The 16,231-nt window shown below is 42.5% G+C and overlaps 1 protein-coding gene across 1 annotated transcript in view; it reads left to right on the plus strand.

Moving 5' to 3' along the window:
* Positions 1–16,231, plus strand: part of LOC126158170 (uncharacterized) — a 508,840-nt gene that overhangs the window by 271,584 nt on the left and 221,025 nt on the right. The window contains exon 2 of the mRNA XM_049916425.1: positions 14,530–14,750. Coding sequence (XP_049772382.1) covers positions 14,530–14,750 — 221 coding nt within the window. The remainder of the gene's footprint in view (positions 1–14,529; positions 14,751–16,231) is intronic.

A 16,231-nucleotide genomic window follows, 5' to 3' on the forward strand; every position in this document is an offset into this window, starting at 1 on the left:
GAGTGAAAACTGGAAGTTAGTTATTTAGTTACATGGTCTATAGATCATTTGACCGATTCTTATACCGAAATGATGTAGAACGAGTCAGTTTGCAACACAAGTATACATAATTATTAGTGTTAACATTAATGTGCACACTACTTCTTCAATCATACACAAGCGAGTAAACTTGAAATCAATTATATATATACATACACACACACACACACACACACACACACACACATATATATATATATATATATATATATATATATATATATATATGTGTGTGTGTGTGTGTGTGTGTGTGTGTGTGTGTGTGTGTGTGTGTGTGTGTGTGTCTGTGTCTGTGTTTTACGACACTTATTCGTCTATGAAGCAGAAGGACTTACCCAAAAAGGGGCTTTGCTACCTGTCACATATTTTATGTTTTCGCATAAGTGATCCGAAATTATTTTTCCTCCATATTGAGCTCCTTTCTGACCCACTGAAGCTTTAATAATGAGTAATACACGTCATTTCCCCCTAATGTTCTTGGCATGGACATCACTTTTCCCCTCAAATTGTGATAGATTGCTTATGATGTCTTTCAATAGCGAATATATGTATTGTGACGGGGCGGTTAAAACTCCTACCTTTCTTCAGAAGATGGGGCGGTTAAAACTCCTACCTTTCTTCAGAAGATGGGGCGGTTAAAACTCCTACCTTTCTTTAGAAGGTACCTACATGACGATCATAGGCGAACACACCATATTATTCTTACTGCTCGTTTTCATACAGTCAATCTATTGTTTCTAAGTGATGAGCTTCCCCAGACAATAGAACGATTTGGATATTAAGTTAACAACATTTAATAGTTTATGCAAAGTCTTCTTCATCCTCAGGCAAATGGCATAGACTGCTGGGTAGCGGCCTTTTCCATAGATTATAATCCTCAGACACACGTATTCATGTTATTCCTGAATGCTTTCTGATGTTATCTGCCCAACTAGTATAAGATCATAGGTTCGGTTTTTTCATGTTACTTCAGGAAATAACTTCATTTCTGGTACCTGCCTGGCTCTCTTGCATTTAATTTTCAAGAAAGTCTCTTCCCTGTGTTATATATTTGTTTCCATTTCGCTTACAGCACGTCCCAACATGCAGTTTTCTATTGCTCGCTGAACTGGCCTCAGATATTATACTATTTTCGCCTTCCGTCAGTCAGAACTGGTAACACACACATTTTGTAAGCTTTCAGTTTAACATAGAACCGAATCACCATCTCGAAAACTCTAGTTAATATCTGAGATGCGCTTTAAACCATTTTTAGTACTTCCATTATTCATTTTAACTTCGGCATGGTGGATCTACAAATTGGTCAGTCATGTCTAATGACGTAGACATTACATGAAAGCATGTATTATAATATTCACTCCCTAAGTTCAGCGAAAATACTAGTATGTAATTTTGTTGTCATGCACGGTGCATTTAACTAATTCATCACTTGCAACCTCTAAAAGTTAACTGTAAACTATGGTACATTCAAAGACTACTGTAAGAAAGTTACTCTACATAAAACGGACTTTGTTGCCAAACTTGGGACAGTGTAATAGAATTCATTTCTACTTCGTAATTCTCCCTAGTTACACGCCACAGGTTGTTTCTTAATGATAAGTTCAGTTACGTAATGATCCTTTATTACCAGTTAATGAAATGTCAACTATACGGATAAAACTGTTTTCTTCCACTTTTAACTTTTAAATGTTCGACATTTTCTCCACTCGACTACAGCTGACGAAATTGTGGAGGTTAAGACTTATAAATGCACAGTAAGTTGGTAAAGTTCTTCTCGGTTTTAAGAAGCATTGTCAACTGTAATTTTATCATAAAACCCAGAAGAATTTTATTGACTGCGACAACGGCCATGGAAGCCTATGTTTACACTTAACGCGTAGTAAGTTGTTACTATAACATAGGCACTTCCATGTAAAGTGTAATGTTTGTTCTGTGGAGGAAATGGTACTAACCAATCGTGTTAAATTCTAAGCTGACGTTCGAACTGATAATAGTTAATGGTGGAAGGAATTTGAATTCTTACAGCAAAATCGGAAAGAGGATATTTAAAGTAATAACCCTAACACACTAGATTTGACAGAGGTTCCATCTGCAAAAATCTTCCATTTCACTACACACAAAACCTTACCAAATTAGAGGAGTAAATATATGATAAACTCGCATTGTAATCCAGCTGTCGTTGCAATTAGCAGCAATTATTTCAGAAACAGTGGGACAAAGCTGGAGCAATACAGAATCAATGCTATGAAATACACAATTCTGGGCGCAAAGTGATTACGTAAAATGCATAATTTACCCTATATACAAGAATTTGTCATAGAAAGTCTGTGTCAGTCTTGTTATTATCTATTGTGTATGGACGAACTCAATGGCAACCTGCTAACTGCCGAATCGAATAACTAAAATATTCGATAATCAGTGGTTACCAAAATAGACACTATTTTTAGTCATAACATAATCAATAAAACCAAAACCGTGGTGATATCTGCTAATGATGTACATTTAATAACACACTGTCTTCACAACTCTCACGTAACCTGTCAACAAACTATATAAAAATAATTTATTTAGATAAAAAGTTTACCACTTCGTTATCTTCTTTTATGTCCACTACATCCCTGATCACCTTGTGATTTACACGCACTATACTGTGTCTTCGCAAGAGAAAACTCATCACTCATCGTCCACATGACAACTGTTATATGATTCACTCAAAGTTACGTAGCAGTATCGTCAGACAAAAGACATACCGACACCGAAGCCCATGCACAGCCCAAAGGCGAGGGTCCATCCGCAGACTCTGAGTGCTTTGCTGCGACAGCTCTCCCTGTCAGACTCTTTGTCACCATCACAGTCAACGTCCACCCACACAGATTCGTCATCACTCCTAGCTGATACATGCGCTGCGTCTGCTGCAGGTGACTCGCTGGCGGTGATGCAACTTGCAACATCACAGGCTGCTGCTGGTACGTCGTTGTCTTCTGAGAGCGGTTTGCCGGAATCCAGGCTGCGGGCATCCTCATCGCCTTCCGAAACCACCGCTATGCTGGTCTCTGTTGGCGGTGAAGTAACCTGATTCTGATCGCAGAACCCTTCGTCTTCAGAACCGTCAGAGAACTTAACGGTCAGTCTCCTGTTAGGAGGCATGAAGACTGCTAGCTCCTAACGTGCTTCTTGTCACGTCTGGAAGGATGTTCTTGTATTTGCTGCACTAACGTAATGCTTTATTCTTCGTTAAAGCTCTTCTGTATTAACATCTACTATCAATTCAGACTGTACAGCGTGTGGTCAACGGTCCCGTACAGAAGAGCTGCAGGTTATGTACTGAGCCGCTGTAATTGCCGCTGGATGTTTTTGTACACTGTCGATGCATTCGGTTACTGTGTTTTTCATCGGAGTCTGCCTCACTACTCGCGAACCTGCGTCACTGTGGTCACGCACGCAGAGCCACATCCGTCCACTGACCACATCCGCAGATAACGGCGAATGCAATGTCGCGCTACCGCGTAATGCAAGTGTGTTTATGTACACGGCTGTGGCGCCTAGTCAGTGTCACGAGCAATGATTTCACAAGCAAAGATGAAAGCACGCCACAGAATCGCTGGAAGATCTCTCTGCTGCTCATGGCACTTCGAGGTAAAAGCTTACCGATACAGGGTAACTGCAATTTTCAATTTTTATTACATGAGTTTTAAATACGTCTAGAAAGTTTTAAACTTTCATGTTTAATAAGCACTGCTACTAGACAAATGATAAGATCACGAGTGGATACAGTCTTACTTGCAAACTATCGAGTACTAGTAAGGGAGCGAAAGCACTAAAAAACTAGGGATTTATACCTGTGCAAGTCTGCAGTCGAATAAGAACGGCTGGCCGCTGTGGCCGAGTTGTTCTAGGCGCTTTAGTCCGGACCCACGCTCTTGCTACGGTCGCAGGTTCGAATCCTGCCTCGGGTGTGGCTGTGTGTGATGTCCTTAGGTTACTTGGGTTTAAGAAGTTCTAAGTCTAGGGGAGCTATGATCTCTGATGTTAAGTCCCATAGTGCTTAGAGCCATTTGAACCATTTTGAATAAGAATATTCAGTATCTCAAAGATCATGCCATTTCAAACAACAGGACATAGCCCTAATGCGGTATCATTGAGGGCTGTCTACAACGGACGCCATTAAGAAAGGTATACACCGCATCTGCCTTAGCACCCACTGACACTAAGCAACCTAGGAAGAAAACTTAATGGTTCCTCCTCCGAAACACATCTGCTGTATGGCTGCGAGCCACCTGTCAGAGTATGATGTGCAGGAAATTCTTTGTGTTCAGTGGAAGCTCAGGATGCTAGAACTATGGCTAGCATGTCGAAAATTTTGACGCCTTCCTAATAAATTCCACCCATAAGTAAGAGACAAGGTCGATGTTACTAATGCCGAATAGACAGGAGTGGTTGCTTCTAGAGCTGAAAGATCCAGATGGAATTCTAGAAGCGAATCAAGTGTGAATGAGGAGAGACCAAACAAGGATGTATCACACGAACTGTCTGTTATATCTGGCGACATGCCCAATTGCTTGCAACGTCCAATGCGATTGATGTAAACAACTTATGGTCTAAAATAAAATAATTCGTAATTTATTTCTGCTGACGTCAGTTTCCGATGGAATATGTTTCGTTTTTGTACTTTCCATAATGTGTACTTATAGTTTCGTTTTAAGTTATGTATATTTTGCGTTCTTTTATATCTTGAACGATGATTATGACACGTTAATAAGAAAAAGATAAATTTTCGCTTCATATTCCAGCTTACAATACCTACTATAATTAATTTTCGTAGACAGCTTCTTAGTTAATACCTCATACCGTCTTTTATATTCAGTTCTGAACATCACAGCAGAGTGTCACATTTTTTATCAGAGTTTAGAATTCGTGATTGCGGAATATAACGTCAATATAACGTCTTCATTAACCTCTCGGTTTTCATTTGGCATTTGTTTTTGCAGAAAAAATAGATAGGGTTTCCCTAGACTGAGTTGTGAAAAACTGATCTGACAACTGCATTAACAGAATTTCATGAAATTCAATGTAGTATGTTCACTGCCATTCATAGTAGGGACAATGAGCGTCTAGCGGAATTCCAAATAAACTCTCAGCTCAAGATCACCGTGAGTATGATACAGTTGACCTGTTCTGGCAGACTGATTAACCTCGCAAATATTGTCGTTTGCAATTCTGTGTGCATTAATCATCCTGTGCTGCAGACAAAATGCAAAGTAAACGCAGTCTTTCTCCATTCAGGCTAGCTCAAATCCTAAACTATTACTGTTGAAGTAATAGGACAATGATGATAGTATCCATTCCGTACATCCAAAGGGGTAATCTGTGCTGGAGAACCAGTACATTAATTTAACAAGATATCTGACATATTATGTGTTTCCCTTCTGAATTGCGACCAAAAGTGGCTCTGAGCACTATGGGACTTAACGTCTATGGTCATCAGTCCCCTAGAACTTAGAACTACTTGAACCTAACTAACCTAAGGACAGCACACAACACCCAGCCATCACGAGGCAGAGAAAATCCCTGACCCAGGCGGGAATCGAACACGGGAGCCCGGGCGTGGGAAGCGAGAACGCTACCGCACGACCACGAGATGCGGGCGAGCAAAATGTAGTGGATGTACATAGGTTTAGCGATGCTTTTCACTATTAAAATTTAAATAAGAGTAAAAATATGCTACTCATAGTAATTTATTGCAGCTGTAACAAAAATTTTTTTATGGTCACTGCATCACTTAAACCATCCCGCATGTACGCCTGTTGCTATGTCTTTCAGTATTCAGCAGTCCTATCTGTCTATAGTTCAAATATTTCTCCAAGAACTAAACATTCTTATATCGGTAAGCCGTCATTTATCTCCGAAATAATTAATTTCTTTCCCTCAAATATTTGAACAGATTATGAATCCGATATTTTGCATCATGATAATGACTATTAATTCCTTTGTAGCGTTTGTGTGAGACCGTCAAATGCATTATAGCTTATGTAAGATTTTGTGAGCCTGTCAAGATGTGTCAAAATAGTTTCCTTTTGATACGCGCTCCGTGATTTCGTATTAGAATGCCTGGAAGCGGCATGATGACACTATGACGGAGTGGAATCCGACTACCATTTCTCCCACTTAGTCGTGAAGTCCCTGCAAAACCAAGCGGCCACCGTATCACCCTCTTCCAGTGGACACATTTGAATGCGGTTTGGAGTGCCACTGGGTCAGCACACAGCTATCTCTGTTGCCATCAGCTTACGATTTCTTGGTGCCTCTGATTTTCGTTAAAGTCCCCCTCAGTTGTCATAACGAGGCTGAGTGCATTCAGATCCAGTCATTATAACAAAAAAAGATTACGAACAGAACCGTAAATTTGGTCTGGGTCTTCAAAATATGAGTTAGACACGTTTTTAAATACACTCCTGGAAATTGAAATAAGAACACCGTGAATTCATTGTCCCAGGAAGAGGAAACTTTATTGACACATTCCTGGGGTCAGATACATCACATGATCACACTGACAGAACCACAGGCACATAGACACAGGCAACAGAGCATGCACAATGTCGGCACTAGTACAGTGTATATCCACCTTTCGCAGCAATGCAGGCTGCTATTCTCCCATGGAGACGATCGTAGAGATGCTGGATGTAGTCCTGTGGAACGGCTTGCCATGCCATTTCCACCTGGCGCCTCAGTTGGACCAGCGTTCGTGCTGAAAGTGCAGACCGCGTGAGACGACGCTTCATCCAGTCCCAAACATGCTCAATGGGGGACAGATCCGGAGATCTTGCTGGCCAGGGTATTTGACTTACACCTTCTAGAGCACGTTGGGTGGCACGGGATACATGCGGACGTGCATTGTCCTGTTGGAACAGCAAGTTCCCTTGCCGGTCTAGGAATGGTAGAACGATGGGTTCGATGACGGTTTGGATGTACCGTGCACTATTCAGTGTCCCCTCGACGATCACCAGTGGTGTACGGCCAGTGTAAGAGATCGCTCCCCACACCATGATGCCAGGTGTTGGCCCTGTGTGCCTCGGTCGTATGCAGTCCTGATTGTGGCGCTCACCTGTACGGCGCCAAACACGCATACGACCATCATTGGCACCAAAGCAGAAGCGACTCTCATCGCTGAGGACGACACGTCTCCATTCGTCCCTCCATTCACGCCTGTCGCGACACCACTGGAGGCGGGCTGCACGATGTTGGGGCGTGAGCGGAAGACGGCCTAACGGTGTGCGGGACCGTAGCCCAGCTTCATGGAGACGGTTGCGAATGGTCCTCGCCGATACCCCAGGAGCAACAGTGTCCCTAACCAAACCTTGGTTCTACAGGTTGTCCATCAGCATAATGTTAGTGAAAATTTATATAAAAACTTTTAATGTTTAACTCTCTCATAAATGTCAGTCCTCATACACAGAGATGGATCAAACTGACAAAATGGTAGAGTTGAACTTGAAGTAAATTTTCACTAACATTATGCTGATGGACAACCTGTAGAACCAAGGTTTGGTCCACAGTCCAAGTTATTAATAGAAAAACCATACTGCATTGATATTAAACGTCTATTATGGGAGAGAGGGAGGCACTGCTGCTGTATTTTACGATATATTATACACTCCTGGAAATGGAAAAAAGAACACATTGACACCGGTGTGTCAGACCCACCATACTTGCTCCGGACACTGCGAGAGGGCTGTACAAGCAATGATCACACGCACGGCACAGCGGACACACCAGGAACCGCGGTGTTGGCCGTCGAATGGCGCTAGCTGCGCAGCATTTGTGCACCGCCGCCGTCAGTGTCAGCCAGTTTGCCGTGGCATACGGAGCTCCATCGCAGTCTTTAACACTGGTAGCATGCCGCGACAGCGTGGACGTGAACCGTATGTGCAGTTGACTGACTTTGAGCGAGGGCGTATAGTGGGCATGCGGGAGGCCGGGTGGACGTACCGCCGAATTGCTCAACACGTGGGGCGTGAGGTCTCCACAGTACATCGATGTTGTCGCCAGTGGTCGGCGGAAGGTGCACGTGCCCGTCGACCTGGGACCGGACCGCAGCGACGCACGGATGCACGCCAAGACCGTAGGATCCTACGCAGTGCCGTAGGGGACCGCACCGCCACTTCCCAGCAAATTAGGGACACTGTTGCTCCTGGGGTATCGGCGAGGACCATTCGCAACCGTCTCCATGAAGCTGGGCTACGGTCCCGCACACCGTTAGGCCGTCTTCCGCTCACGCCCCAACATCGTGCAGCCCGCCTCCAGTGGTGTCGCGACAGGCGTGAATGGAGGGACGAATGGAGACGTGTCGTCTTCAGCGATGAGAGTCGCTTCTGCCTAGGTGCCAATGATGGTCGTATGCGTGTTTGGCGCCGTGCAGGTGAGCGCCACAATCAGGACTGCATACGACCGAGGCACACAGGGCCAACACCCGGCATCTTGGTGTGGGGAGCGATCTCCTACACTGGCCGTACACCACTGGTGATCGTCGAGGGGACACTGAATAGTGCACGGTACATCCAAACCATCATCGAACCCATCGTTCTACCATTCCTAGACCGGCAAGGGAACTTGCTGTTCCAACAGGACAATGCACGTCCGCATGTATCCCGTGCCACCCAACGTGCTCTAGAAGGTGTAAGTCAACTACCCTGGCCAGCAAGATCTCCGGATCTGTCCCCCATTGAGCATGTTTGGGACTGTATGAAGCGTCGTCTCACGCGGTCTGCACGTCCAGCACGAACGCTGGTCCAACTGAGGCGCCAGGTGGAAATGGCATGGCAAGCCGTTCCACAGGACTACATCCAGCATCTCTACGATCGTCTCCATGGGAGAATAGCAGCCTGCATTGCTGCGAAAGGTGGATATACACTGTACTAGTGCCGACATTGTGCATGCTCTGTTGCCTGTGTCTATGTGCCTGTGGTTCTGTCAGTGTGATCATGTGATGTATCTGACCCCAGGAATGTGTCAATAAAGTTTCCCCTTCCTGGGACAATGAATTCACGGTGTTCTTATTTCAATTTCCAGGAGTGTATATGTAGACGTAACTTCCTAATGGATAGCTCTCTCAATAATTTAAGGGTTCTCTCCACACAACGTTTTTAGTGTTATTACGCAGCTACATCTGTTACTCCCTTGTCCTGATATTTTTGTTCCGCTCTCGGATTCTGTTTCCTACGGTTTAAAGTTTTCTCAGACTGTTAACTCTATGTTACATGGAAAGCTAATTATTATGAATAAATATGTTATTTGTGAAACACACTTTATTGGCCAACTGAATATTTGATTGTAAGAATCGTTGTGGACATATGTGTGAGTGGGTGCACATATTGTGGATCCAGAGGATAAGAGGTTACCATAGATACTCACATGTTTGTCTGATATAGTAAGAGCCCACGGAATATCAGACCAGCTGTGTGGCTGGATTGAAGAATTTTTAGCAACCAGAACACAGCATGTTGTTTCAAAGGAGAGACGTCTACAAACGTTAAAGTAACCTCTAGCGTGCCACAAAAAAAAAAAAAAAAAGGCTCTGAGCACTATGGGACTTAACTGCTGAGGTCATGAGTCCCCTAGAACTTAGAACTACTTAAACCTAACTAACCTAAGGACATCACACACATCCATGGCCAAGGCAGGATTCGAACCTGCGACCGTAGCGATCGTGCAGTTCCAGACTGTAGTAGCGTGCCACAGGGGAGTGTATCGGACCTTTGCTTTTCACAGTATATATAAATGACCTAGTACATAGCGTCGGGAGTTCCATGCGGCTTTTCGAGGATGATGCTGTATTATACAGAGAAGTTGCAGCATTAGAAAATTGCAGCGAAATAGCAGGAATATCTGCAGCGGATAGGCACTTGGTGCAGGGAGTGGCAACTGACCCTTAATATAGACAAATGTAATGTATTGCGAATATATAGAAAGGAGGATCCTTTATTGTATGATTATATGATAGCGGAACCAACACTGGTAGCAGTTACTTCTGTAAAATATCGGGAACTATGCGTACGGAACGATTTGAAGCTGAATGATCATATAAAATTAATTGTTGGTAAGGCGGATGCCAGGTTGAGATTCATTGGGAGAGTCCTTAGAAAATGTAGTCCATCAACAAAGGAGGTGGCTTACAAAACACTCGTTCGACCTATAATTGAGTATTGCTCATCAGTGTGTGATCTGTACCAGGTCGGGTTGATAGAGGAGATAGAGAAGATCCAAAGAAGAGCGGCGCGTTTTGTCACAGGGTTATTTGGTAAGCGTGATAGCGTTACGGAGATGTTTAGCAAAGTCAAGTGGCAGACTCTGCAAGAGAGGCGCTCTGCATCACGGTGTAGCTTGCTGTCCAGGTTTCGAGAGGGTGCGTTTCCGGGTGAGGTACCGAATATATTGCTTTCCGTTACTTATACCTCCCGAGGAGATCACGAATGTAAAATTAGAGCGATTCGAGCGCGCACGGAGGCTTTCCGGCAGTCGTTCTTCCCGCGAACCATACGCGACTGGAACCGGGAGGTAATGCTTTAGCACGTAAAGTGCCCTCCGCCACACACCGTTGGGTGGCTTGCTGAGTGTAAATGTAGATGTAGATGTATTGCTTCGTCACTCTTCTCTGTCTTGGTTACCAGAGTCATTGACTGTCATCGGTAACACACTGCATTTCTGCCACTGTCATTCCCGATGGCAACGCTAACTGGTAGCCATCGTCTCGCTCAAAATTGGCATCTGACATGTACACCACTCCAGGCAATCTTCAACTACTGCTGTTGTCAAGTATGTAAACCTCAAGTAAGTCGATAACGTATCCGCTTTCGTTGTGGTGTTCATTGCCGCAGATTTTAATGATTCACGTCTCTCGTACAGCCGCCAATGAAAACCACCCTGTTAATTACAATACTATTTATCTCTTTAGGAACACTGAGAAGGCAGGAGAGCGATATCCTGGGAATAGGCAATGCCAGTAACAAAAAATGTTTACCCAAAGAAACCTAAACTCATTTGAGGCCAGTGCTGCACAAAACAATAAAATCCACACAAGTTTATCCCCGCGAGGCTTGATAATAAATGCATAACAACTAATCACCTGCTACACTACTCTTACACGATTTAAACAACGTGTATTATTGCAACCAGTTTATACTTGTAACTGAATCCAAGACTGAAACCGCAACTGCCTGCTCAAATGAGGACCAAATATGGTAAATAAAACATTTGAAATTTTTTTATATTACATGGAAACAGATAAAACAAACACAATAAGAACACGTGGAAACAGACTGTAAGATCAGTGAAGCCTGACATGGTCATGGGGGGAGAGAAGACGACCTTAACGTCGTTTATCAAATAAAAAAAATTTTAAAGTAAAAACTTTCTACTGCCTAGACCGCAGTTTTCTTATCACATTAAACTTCGGTCTTCTTCAGATCAATAAGACATGTAGGAAACTTAGCCTAACAAAATTACGTACTATCAAGTAGAATACAAAACATTGTAGAAGACCAGAGCAAAAATTAATGGGTAGTTAATTCTAGATGTAACAGTGAATATTTGACAAAGTCATTTAACATTGTATTATAAACATGTTAATGCTTATCTGTTAACATACCGTTCAACATATGAAAAGGCGGTGAATATGTAGTGGGAAGCATCGTTAGGTGAAGTCATACAGCAACATGCATTCGTAGGTACCAAAACAATTAACAATATATAGTATGGAAGCCAGGTGGTAGACCTGTCGAAAGACCTGTAGACTAGAAATCTCAAAAAGGTTACTCGACATATAAATGTATTTTAAATATAAATAGAATAATGGCGTAACGTTAAGATTACAAACCAGAGATCTGTATTTTGTTTTGAACTGGCCACATGCAGTTTGTAGGAAGCAGATCCTATGTAACTGGCATTAATTCATGAATACAATTCAAGAAGCTTGTGTCTAAGACCAACTAATTTTAATACCATAAAACTAACAAGTGGATGAAGTTAAAAGCTACAAGACACGGAAGCTGCATTATAAACATAACTGGCAACGTGCCATATATATAAGATAATTCATATGTGAGAGTCAGTTCATAAAAACATCAGAGTATAGAGTAACACTAACAGATGTAAACAACAGAATAAAACACAGATCTTGCATGAGTGGAATTTGGATCAAAGTTCATGATTTGCAGTGTGAGAGCAGTATATGCAACCATTTCAAAAACTGTCAACTGTTCCGTAGCTTTAAACATACATAGCCATGAAGATCGTAGTAATTTTGTAATAAAGCTAAGTGATCAACAGTCATAAAATCGGAAGGAAATACGATACCCTGGTTTACACAAGAATGATTCTGCATGGCGTATAATGTAGTCATCTTTACAAAATCATTCTGTACATACTTTATAACGCTTTGCTTTTATAAAACTTTGCGCTTGATTAGGACACCGAAATAGGAAGGTTCAGCGTCCTCTCCCACCTCTACGTTGAATACGATGCTAGGGAGCAGCAAGCCTACATGTCTGGGAAACTGCTGAAGCCCTTAACTTCCGTGTGGCGCACGACAATTTGTCATCAATATATATTGAAAGGCACGAGGGCTTCAGTCAAACTTGCTTGTGAACTTTCTACTGAAATCCTGGGTGAACAAGTCTGTCACAATTAGTGACAAAGGCCCTCCATGGCGAAGCTAGTTATTTTCTCCTAATAGCTACCGCTGAAAAGGAAGAATGTAGAAGTCAGGACAAATTCTACGACATTAGTCAATGAAGAGTTGAATTTCTCCCTGACCAGCTTGAAAGAATCAGGAGGCGACATTCTCGTGAAGAGGAGGACCACAACAAAATCCCGTAAGGGAACAGTGTTCCTGATGCAATGCTAACATTTACCTAACACCGTTAGATGTCCAGTCAGCATGTTCGTAGGTAAATCTGTATTGCTAACAATAGGCCTTAGAAGAATGCCTTGTTTGTGAATTTTTGATACGCCATAAAATGCTGACAGTGCAGGAACCAGTGGTCGAAGCTCTTTGACGGTGTCCTTCAGCAAGAATGGGAGTAGAAGCTTGATGGTCTTCTTTTTTACTCAGTTGGTCTCTTCTCTTCTCAGTTTCCTGTACCGTGGATCCTTGAATAAGCTGTGCAGTTACCAATTGTACTCCAATAGCGGAGATAGTACAATTGTATTTCTTTGTCCGTGGGCAGAGCGACTATTTCAGGATCCTTCTGTAGTACTCGGATGGTTAGCTCCTTCCGTTTACAGTGAAGTTGTCTTCGATGGAAGGACTTTGGTGCCCGCGCAGGTAGGGTAAAACTATAAACTTATGATTGTAAATAATTATCAGTGTCTACAGTTAGGAGACCTCGGTCTAATTATTTACCAAAATCGTTGGCAAAACTTCTTCAGTTGTAGTTGAATATCCAACGAAAGGCTGAAAGGTAACATCACTCTCTAGTCCAATCAGAATATTAAATTTTCTTATCATTATTAAGCAATTATTTGATTGAAAGTTCCACTGTGGCTAAACATGGCTATGAGACACTTTAGGCAGTTAGGGTAAAACTATAAACTTATGATCGTAAATAATTATCAGTGTCTACAGTTAGGAGACCTCGGTCTAATTATTTAACAAAATCGTTGGCAAAACTTCTTCAGTTATAGATTAATATCCAACGAAAGGCTGAAAGGTAACATCACTCTCTAGTCCAATCAGAATATTAAATTTTCTTATCATTATTAAGCAATTATTTGATTGAAAATTCCACTGTGGCTAAAACATGGCTATGAGACACTTTAGGCAGTTAGGGTAAAACTATAAACTTACGATTGTAAATAATTATCAGTGTATACAGTTAGGAGACCTCGGTCTAATTATTTACCAAAATCGTTGGCAAAACTTCTTCAGTTGTAGTTGAATATCCAACGAAAGGCTGAAAGGTAACATCACTCTCTAGTCCAATCAGAATATTAAATTTTCTTATCATTATTAAGCAATTATTTGATTGAAAGTTCCACTGTGGCTAAACATGGCTATGAGACACTTTAGGCAGTTAGGTTAAAACTATAAACTTATGATTGTAAATAATTATCAGTGTCTACAGTTAGGAGACCTCGGTCTAATTATTTAACAAAATCGTTGGCAAAACTTCTTCAGTTGTAGTTGAATATCCAACGAAAGGCTGAAAGGTAACATCACTCTCTAGTCCAATCAGATTATTACATTTTCTTATCATTATTAAGCAATTATTTGATTGAAAGTTCCACTGTGGCTAAAACATGGCTATGAGACACTTTGAAAATCCGGAGTGTGGTTCTGCTTACAGAGCTCCATTGTGTATCTCACCAACACCAATATCCCTTCCAGTGCTGGTCTCTTACTTTTTTCGTATGTAACTTTCAATGTCCAAACAAACAGTTAAAACAAACAAAAGTGAATGTTAGTAACTTATATATCTATCCTTTGTGTTGTTGCAGCGGAGGCACGTCGCGACCACTGCAACAAGACGGTGGACATCTATGAGGATGTGTCGAGCCCGGAAGTGACGTCAGAGACGGCGGGCCGGCCGATGACGTGCTGGTACCGCTTCCGGTCGTTCCGTGGCACCCCGCGAGACTGGGTGCTGCGCATCCGCTTCAAAAAGTTCAAGGTGGGCGTGCTCGCCAACAGCACCCACTGCCTCGGCGGATATGTGCAGGTCAGTAACAGCTGCGTCAAGTTCTCCTGCTCACACCATACCTGTCTTTGATCACAGGGGAATGTATACAGGTACATCTCGAATTCCTTTACCGATGACTTCTCGTTTCCGACAATTCACTCTTGTACTCTCTATTGTCCCGAAGACATACGATTACATCGCATAGTACATTCAGTACAAATTTACTATATCCGTTTATTAAATAATTATCAATGGTCTGAGAATAAGCGATTGAGAAGACGCTGAAACGCCTCTTTGCACTTAATCACTTCCATGGTTACGTAAGGTGTTATTTTCTCAATGCACTGAATTCTAATTGTTGTTCTCTTCGTAACATATAATGCACTCAGCCCCATGCGGTACTGGATGTTCAATCTTGACTGTGTACGGAGGGGTCCATAAGAATTAGGCACTCTTTGATAGTTAATATCTTTCGAACAATACGACTTACCGTTGCAATTTTGCGTGGTAGTATAGTCCATTGTTTTCTCAACAGATCTCGGCTCACGTATTCCAGCAGATAGTAGTGCAACAATCAATGAATGACGTAAGATTGGCGTCTGAGCAACGCAAGGTCGTATTGAAATGGTTCTGGAAGCAATTAAACATGATGGAGGTACAACGTCAACGGCGTAACGTGTGTCGAAATCAGCCACCAACACGTACAAAAATATATCGTATTCGGGATGAATTTGAAGCCGACGGTGCTGTTCAGGATGTGCATAAGGGACGTTCTGGCCCACCGAAAACATCAACAAGTCAAGCATCCACTGCTGCTGTGTTGCAACGTTTTACTAGGTCACCTAAAAAATCTGTGAAGCAGGGTGCATGTGAATGTTGAAGTAAGCCAATCAAGCTTACAAGGGTTCTGAAGGCTGCAAAGTGGAAAGATGGAGTACTGCGAGTGGTTTGAAGGCTTGCCTCGCGAGGGTGAAAAATTTGCAGGAAGGGTTATCTGGTTTCACGAGGAGGAATTGAACCTGAACGGTGGTGTAAACCACCACAACTGCATATACTGGGCTCCTGAAAATCCTCATGTGCACGAGGACTGACATGTTAATCAACCAGGTGTTAATGTGTGGTGCGATCTGTCATCGCTTGGTTTGATTGGTCGATTCTTCTTTGAAGGTACTGTAACTGGTGAGATGTATCTTCATACGGTGCAAACATCGATTTTGCCTGGTATCCGAGAGGTGTTTGGTTATGAAAGATCTTAGCTACAACAAGATGGCTCTCCGCCTCACTACCTCAGAGGTGTCAGAGACTTCTTGGAAGAAAATCTACCTGGACTAAGGATAGGTCGAAGAGGAGATGTTGAGTGCCCACCACGGTCTCCAGACATTTCGCCTCTTGACTTCTACCTATGGAGCAACTTGGAAAAAAAAATGTTCAAATGGCTCTGAGCACTATGGGACTTAACTTCTAAGGTCATCAGTCCCCTAGAACTTAGAACTACTTAAACCTAACTAACCTGAGGACAT

The sequence above is a fragment of the Schistocerca cancellata genome, chromosome 2 (assembly GCF_023864275.1).
Source record: "Schistocerca cancellata isolate TAMUIC-IGC-003103 chromosome 2, iqSchCanc2.1, whole genome shotgun sequence".
In the NCBI taxonomy this organism is placed as follows: Eukaryota; Metazoa; Arthropoda; class Insecta; order Orthoptera; family Acrididae; genus Schistocerca; species Schistocerca cancellata.